This window comes from Lactuca serriola, chromosome 2 (genome assembly GCF_051521515.1).
Source record: "Lactuca serriola cultivar US96UC23 chromosome 2, Lser_US96UC23_V15, whole genome shotgun sequence".
Taxonomy (NCBI): domain Eukaryota; kingdom Viridiplantae; phylum Streptophyta; class Magnoliopsida; order Asterales; family Asteraceae; genus Lactuca; species Lactuca serriola.
In genome coordinates this window covers 181,370,258-181,378,214 of record NC_136409.1, presented here as the reverse complement: position 1 = coordinate 181,378,214, position 7,957 = coordinate 181,370,258, and the positions used below count along the sequence as shown (strand labels likewise).

The 7,957-nt window shown below is 34.3% G+C and overlaps 1 protein-coding gene across 1 annotated transcript; it reads left to right on the top strand.

The window, feature by feature from the left end:
- The first annotated feature begins 3,774 nt into the window (after window positions 1-3,774).
- Window positions 3,775-6,401, top strand: LOC145087594 (uncharacterized). Its single transcript, XM_079025579.1, has 6 exons — window positions 3,775-4,034; window positions 4,316-4,654; window positions 4,739-4,884; window positions 4,982-5,258; window positions 5,341-5,613; window positions 5,670-6,401. Exons 2-6 carry the CDS (start codon window positions 4,346-4,348, stop codon window positions 6,147-6,149), a joined length of 1,485 nt encoding a protein of 494 aa, XP_078881705.1. The 5' UTR covers window positions 3,775-4,034; window positions 4,316-4,345; the 3' UTR covers window positions 6,150-6,401.
- The last annotated feature ends 1,556 nt before the right edge of the window (window positions 6,402-7,957 follow it).

The following is a 7,957-nucleotide window of genomic DNA, read 5'->3' as shown; positions in this document are numbered from 1 at the left end:
TTTGTTGCTTATCGCTTTAGAGTGTTGATGACAATTTTTACAGTTTTACCTCAAACCAACATAGCATATTAAAGAGAACATGAAGCAGGCACCTGAGAAGAATCAAAGTACAATGGTTAAAAAGGAAAAAAAGTTCAAATTGAAAAAAAAAAATAAGTAAAATCGCAGAATTCTACAAATGTACATTTTGACAGAAAATTGCTAGGACTTTTTTTTTGGAGAATAACCATACCATAGTTTTTATTAGACCTAAATGACACCATATCACATTTTCCAACATAATCATATAATAGTTTAAAAAATTCATATATTAACAGATTTACCTTATAACCCTGGTCAAAATGACCACTTAAAGCTTGTTCTAACGATGAAGATGAAATCACCCATTTTAAGACCTATAAACACAAACAAGCTTACACACACATGTAGTTGATATGGTGACTATCAAGTTAAGATGGTGACTAACCTGTCATGGTAATTGAAAACTTTAATTATGACAAATCATAGATATGCTTCCTTATGGTATAATTGTATCTTCAGGTGCTATAGGCGACCTGCTAAATATAAAATGATTTTGCTTATGTTATCAATATCATTTATTTAATATATATAACATCGCCGTTGATTAAAATTGAAAAAAAAACAAATTTAAAAGTCATCCACCGAGGAGCAAGGCACATTAACCAATTGTAGGAACTCGAATCTTATATGATCTCCTTGTTTATCCCTACCAAAATTTCAAAAGAGAGGAATACTTAAAAGAGATTACAGAAAAAAGATGATAAAAGATGTAGGTTTAAGTTATGGGTTACTGACATAATTTATTTGTCATACTGATTCTTGTTACAACATCTTCATCTCTCACGACAAAATATTGACCCTAAAGAATTTGTAAATCAGGGGGAAAAAAAGAATTGACCCTAAAGAATTTGTAAATCAAGAAAAAAAAAGAATACTAACCCTAAAAAATTAAGACCTTGCAGCAACAAACTAATCGTCGAAATCCTTTTTGTCTCTATTCCTAGTGCTCGTTTCTCTCCCACCTACAAGAAAAAATTATGTTGATAAGCTTTACCTCATAGTTATTAGCTATAAAATCTCGAGCCATATTTTGTTGTGGTTAATATTTGCATCAAATAGTAGAGTACTTAGACATCTTTACACATAATAGAAGTCATATATGAAAGTAGGATAAACTTATTTCACCAGTAATTCTTTTTCCAAAAAAGGTCAACTGGCTAAAATTAAATAAAAAACAGGAAAACAAAGATGAGATTTAAAACGATTAGAGTCGTAGGCATGCCTTTCAAAGTTACATCATCAGTTTGATATCCAATCAAGTACATTACACACAAATTGAAACCTGCAAATGGAGAAGAAAACATAAATAAGAAAGCATAAGTAGAAGATCACAACCAATGCAATGAATGATTTGAAGGTGATGAAAGTGGTGGTAGCGTGAACGTTCAATCTAGGTTTTATGGATACAGAGAAAAGGTACCAAATGTGTTACCTGCTCGATTTTCTGATTTGTGATTTGTTGAGTTCGGAAGGAGAAGTGAACGGTCAAACATCCACAATAGTAGTGATGAAGCTGACCTTTGATGCAGGTAAGTAATGTTGTGATGGTGGTGACCGATGAATGGGGGTGTGAGTGGCAAATGGGTTTTTGGTTGGGGATTCTATTTTTTAGGGAAAGAAAGAGGATGGCGGAGAGTGAATGATCTAGTGGTTATTGAAATCTGGTGTGTGCTTGTGAGTTGTAACGTAACAATGATAAAGGAAGCGAAAGAGGAGATGTTATATAAAGGTTAGTTGGTGTTGACCGATTCATTATGTTGAAAGTGTGGAACACGAATTCAAAGGCCCGTCTTCAAAGTCCCGTTTAACTTTTCCTTTTAATTGACCGGATAAGATTCCGATGCTTAAATTATGCCTTGTACCTCTTAAAATTCAGCAGGCTAACGTCTCGTTCCCGAGTTTAACAAAAGAAAAGAAGAGAAGAGAAAAGAACGTCATGAGAGAAAAAAAAGAGAAATGAAAGGAGAACAAAATTTTCTTTTGTGTTCCCGAATTGGAGAGAAACGGAAGGAAAATGAATCATTTTATTCTTTCTTTCCAAATCCTCCCAAATCGGAAGGAAAGTTAGGAGGGAAAGCGATCCTTCCATTTCCCTCCACTTCCTTCCACTTCTCTCATTAATAAAACTCGGGAACACCAATTTCTTTTATTTTCTTCTCATTTCCACCTATTTCATTTCCTTTCTCTCGTTAAGTTTAACTCGGGAACGGGGTGTAAATGCTTATTAAGGTGTGTGTGTGGATATATATATATATATATATATATATATATATATATATATATATATATATATATATATATATATATATATATATATCTTTATATCTTAAAAAACATTTACAAGATTTTGTTGAATTTTAAAGGTATAAGCTTTTAAGCATCATATACAATAATTTTATGCATCGGAGAATAATAAATCTTATCCGGTCAAAGACAGATTTTGAATAGGTCTTCAAAGCTTATCTTCAAATTAAATGAGTTAAATATGAAAAAGTCAACTAAGATGATGATGATAAGATTCTGAATGAGTCAAAGTTTGACCAAGTGTTCCTCATATCCAATTGAATTGGTAAATACTAAATCTTATCCGGTCAACATTTATGAAAAAGTCAAATAAGATGATGATGATAAGATTTTGAATGGGTCAAAGTTTGACCAAGTGTTCCTCATATCCAATTGAATCGGTAATACTAAATCTTATACGGTTAATATTTATGAAAAAGTCAAATAAGATGATGATGATAAGATTTTGAATGGGTCAAACTTTGATCAAGTGTTCCTCATATCCAATTGAATCGCTAAATAACGAATCTGTCAATAATAATGAAAAAGTCAAATAAGATGATGATGATAAGATTTTGAATGGGTCAAAGTTTGACCAAATGTTCCTCATATCCAATTGAATCGGTAAATACTAAATCTTATCCGATCAATATTTATGAAAAAGTCAAATAAGATGAAGATGATAAGATTTTGAATTGGTCAAAGTTTGACCAAGTGTTCCTCATATCCAATTGAATCGGTAAATACTAAATCTTATCCGGTCAACATTTATGAAAAAGTCAAATAAGATGATGATGATAAGATTTTGAATGGGTCAAACTTTGACCAAGTGTTCCTCATATCCACTTGAATCGCTAAATACTGAATCTGTCAATAATAATGAAAAAGTCAAATAAGATGATGATAAGATTTTGAATGGGTCAAAGTTTGACAAAGTGTTCTTCATATCCATTTGAATCGGTCTAATACGATGTACACGTTATAAAACATTTTATATAAACTGGAAGATGCACATTGATCTAGCATTCGTCTATCATGAATGTCTTGCCATTGACCGCAAAATCTTGGTTCTCTCTCATGCTCGCTACCTCCTCCTTTGTTTTTCTTTCTATTAAAATCGAATAAGCCCAAAAATGTCTTACGTTTAATCCTAGCCCAGGTATAAGAAATCTTTATCTGTTCGTCATTTTGTTTAACAAATTTTTTATGTCATTTTGTTGATCCGCACCCGTCGCTTTGCGCGGGTAAACGGCTTTATATATATATATATATATATATATATATATATATATATATATATATATATATGGAAAGTCTTAAAAAAAACTTTTTTATTTTTATTTTTTTTCTAAAAGAATAAAAGAAAATCTACGTTTTCTTGATTTCATTACTACTCCTGTTCTTTTGTTTTTTCTCTGTTTCTTTTAACTCGGTGAAGACGGTGTAAAAAGAGAGTACGCAACCGAGGAAAGGGTTATGGAGTGTGCATCTCAACAGGAATTCTTTATTCGAAAAGGAATACCCTAGTGCATCTGTGCCATGAAGATTGATGCTCCTTTACCCCCATCTACTAAACGCAGTTAAATACCCAAGATTCAACAAAAATGCAATCCTCTTCAATACCCAGTATCCAAAATCTCTCCTAAATTCAAAACCCTCAGCCTAATCAGGTCAGTCTTAGTCTCAAATATGTTTATGTTATTAGTTCTTGCTTTATGATTGTGTGATTATACAAACCCACAAGCGATGCAAGTATTTCTTTTGATGATGGTCGTTTATAACATGTCAATCCGATCTCACTACATAATTGAAATAGACCATCTAGGGTTAACTAATTCAGTGTCAATTCGGATTTTTTTTCTTACATGCATGATTAATTGGTTATGAGCCCTAGGTTGTAAAGCTTATTTACTTTGAGTTTCTTATTGTTATATCGTGATCTTGATGACAGTGAGATTCTTAAAAGTGTTTAAAAACAAGTATGGTCAATTCAAAGATGCCTCGTAGAAGAGTTGCATTTGTGTTGATCGATGGATTGGGAGATGTTTCAATTCCAAGATTTGGATACAAAACTCCTCTAGAAGCTGCAAAAGTGCCAAACTTGGATGCCATTGCTTCTGCTGGAGTCAATGGTCTTATGGACCCAGTTGAAGTAGGTTTAGGCTGTGGAAGTGACACTGCTCATCTTTCTCTAATGGGTTATGACCCTCGAGTCTATTACCGTGGTCGAGGCGCCTTTGAATCCATGGGTGCTGGTTTGGCCATGTCACCAGGAGATATTGCTTTCAAGGTATGGGCAAATCCGTCTTTTAACTAATAAAACGTCCCTCTTTTTGTGATTGTATTGATTTTCATTTCTTTCATAATCCATCAGTCAAACTTTGCAACTCTAGATGAGAAAACGGGAGTAGTCACTAGCAGAAGGGCTGATAGGCACTTTGAAGAAGAAGGCCCCATCTTGTGTGCAGCACTTGATAAAATGAAGCTCCCATCTTTTCCCGAATATGAAGTCAGAGTCAGGTGTGTGTGTGTGTGTGTGTCCTCTTACTCCAAGACTTGAAGGCTTTTTGAAAATAAAAGATGTTGCAAGTTTTATGCTTTTTTAGATTTGTTTCAGGTATGCAACAGAGCACAGATGTGGGGTTGTGGTGAAAGGACCTAAACTAAGTGGAAATATATCAGGAACAGATCCATTGAAGGATAACCGTTTGCTTTTACAAGCACAAGCTCTTGATGATACAGAAGAAGCAAAACATACTGCAACAGTTATCAATGAATTATCAAAAGAAATTTCTAAAATCTTAGTTGCTCATCCCTTGAATGAAAAACGTGCTGCTCAAGGAAAAAACATTGCCAATATTGTCCTTTTACGAGGCTGTGGCATTCGAATCGAGGTATTATTATTATTATTAACTTTACATGTCAAAGTCAAACATACAATTTCATTATAAAAAAAATACAAATAAATTATTACAGGTTCCTGCATTTGAGAAGAATCACGGACTAAGACCATGCATGGTGGCCCCCACGAAAATCATAGCTGGGCTTGGGTTATCTCTGGGTATAGACATTCTAGAAGCTTCCGGAGCCACGGGAGATTACCGAACCTTATTGACATCAAAAGCAATGGCGATAGCAAACGCGTTGTCGGCTCCTACAAAGTCTTGCCCGAATGTTTTTGTGCCAGGGGAAGATGAACACAAGCCTGGTCCATCTGATGGCTATGATTTTGGATTCCTTCATATAAAGGTGTTTGTTTATTTTCTTTCCTTTCTGATATAAATAATAAATGTTATAAATTACAGGCGATAGATGATGCGGGGCATGATAAAGCGAGTGTGTTTAAAGTGAAAGGGTTGGAAGCTGTTGACAAAGCAATAGGGCAGCTTGCAAGACTTCTTTGGGAGGCAGAGTCAAGTGGTGAATTCCAGTTTTCAGTGTGTGTCACTGGAGACCATTCTACTCCGGTTGAATATGGGGATCATAGCTTTGAGCCTGTTCCATTTACGTTATGTTGGTTGAAAGATTATGTGGGTGCAGTTGGTGGTGAATCCGTGGTTTTACAAACTTCTCTTGATACGTTTCCACTTCCGGTTATTAAATCCGGTGAAGATTTATCAGATGATGTGGTGGAAGAAGAGGAAGGGAGTCAACAGAATCGAGCATTTTCCGGCGATTCGGTTTGGAAGTTGGATGAGTTAGCGGTGGCAAGGGGTTGTCTTGGGCGGTTTCCGGGGAGTGAAATGATGGGAATTATAAAGAAGTTTGTTCAACTTGATGTATGATCTTCAGGAAGGAAGGTATGGAGCTTCAAGAATAACACAATTGAAGGATGATTGAAATGTTCTGTGAGTTATGCTCATTTCCTGTGACCTCTTTTTCTTTTCACTGGTTGATGTAATTGTATTCGTGTTTATAAGCTATGCCAAGCTTTTGTGAAATACTTGCCATAAATTTTCAAGATTGAAAAATTGGCTTGTATGAATAGTCCCATAGATCATTGAATCAACTTATGAAATACTTGTTTTTTTAGATAACTAAGTCGTGACACAATCACCCACATTTCATTTTCTAAAAAACTTGTCTTCAAGATTTCTGTTTAGAGTTTGACAATTCAAGTACCAATTTCCAATATTTGTTTTAGGTTGAGACTAATTTTTCCTGTACAAGGAAATCACAAACTACACCAAGCTACATTTCTAAGATTTATAAGTTAAGACTTTCGTTGCTTAGTTAAAATATACAAATTTTGAACTCTAATAGGTTAACAAGGGTTTTTTTTTTTTTTTTTTAAATTTATTTATTGTGTTAAACTATCAATGTATTTAAATCAGTGTTCTAAAAGGCGCGCCATGGCGTGAGGCGTGGCTCCGCCGTTACGAAAAGCCTCTATGGCGTGTTATGGCGCGTGTTTTTTCGTTTGAGACACGGTTTTTTTGCTCTTTGTTATGTCTTTTCTAATCGGTGATACAGGTATTGTGGTTTTCGTTAAATTTTTGTTACTAGTTATTGATGTAACACTTATAAAAAGTACTTATATTTAATATAAATTTATATTTATGTGGTAATATAATTTTAAATTAATACAAAATCGCTGCCTTACATCACGCCTTGAAAAACGTCATGGCTCGCCATGGCTCGTTAAGCTTGAGGCTTGACCTTGCTGCCACGCCACGCCTTACGCTATTTAGAACCTTGATTTAAATGGATGGCAGAAGAAACAAAAAAAAAATGGTTTGTTAGGAGAGAACGGAAAAGCATTCGGTAACAATCTTAATTTTATTAAAAAAAATTATCTCAAATTCTTAATAAAATTTAACAATACTCAAGAAGTGAATAATTCGAATGACAAATATATATTATAATAGTTCTAAACTACTAAATGCTTAAGGGAAATAGAAATATTGAATAAAAAATGGAGGTAAAACCCTTAAAATAGCCTCCATTGGAGACCTTTATTTTCGTAGGTGAATCCATATAAGGCCCATTTCAATATCCACTCACTCTCAATTGCAGTGATCGAATGAGTGATTGACCAATTGGCGGACGGGTTGCAGCTAGGGGTGAGCATTTGGACCGGTGGACCGGACCGTTTTTTTGGACCCCCGGGCCGGTTCTCGGTTCTAAGATTTCTTGCCGGTCCGGTCCGGTTTTTTTCCCGGTCTGGTCCGGTTTTTACCGGGTTTAGAACCGGTTGGACATGATTAAGATTTTTGTGACATTTTTTAAACGCACATAACTCATTCGTTTTAAGTCGGATTGACTTGCGGTTTTTTCCAACATTTAGTTTACAGTTTGTAGATGAATTTAGACTATAATTTTGTTTATTTTGGTATTATATTCACCGTGTTACAATCCTTCAAAATAGAGCTATCAAAGCTGAAAAAATTTCAGCTTTTCAACAACATTTTGTAAGTTGTGACGGTTTTTAAACACCCATAACTCATTCGTTTTAAGTCGGATTGACCTCCGATTTTTTCCAACATTTAGTTTACAGTTTGTAGATGAGTTTAGACTATAATTTTGTTTATTTTGGTATTATATTCACTGAGCTACAATCCTTTAAAGTAGAGCTATCAAAGTTGAAAAAATT

Coding starts and splice junctions, on each gene's coding strand:
- LOC145087594 (XM_079025579.1), top strand. CDS start 4,346: ATGGTCAATTCAAAGATGCCTCGTAGAAGAGTTGCATTTGTGTTGATC. Junction 4,885..4,981: donor GAATATGAAGTCAGAGTCAG/GTGTGTGTGTGT, acceptor GATTTGTTTCAG/GTATGCAACAGAGCACAGAT. Junction 5,259..5,340: donor GCTGTGGCATTCGAATCGAG/GTATTATTATTA, acceptor AAATTATTACAG/GTTCCTGCATTTGAGAAGAA.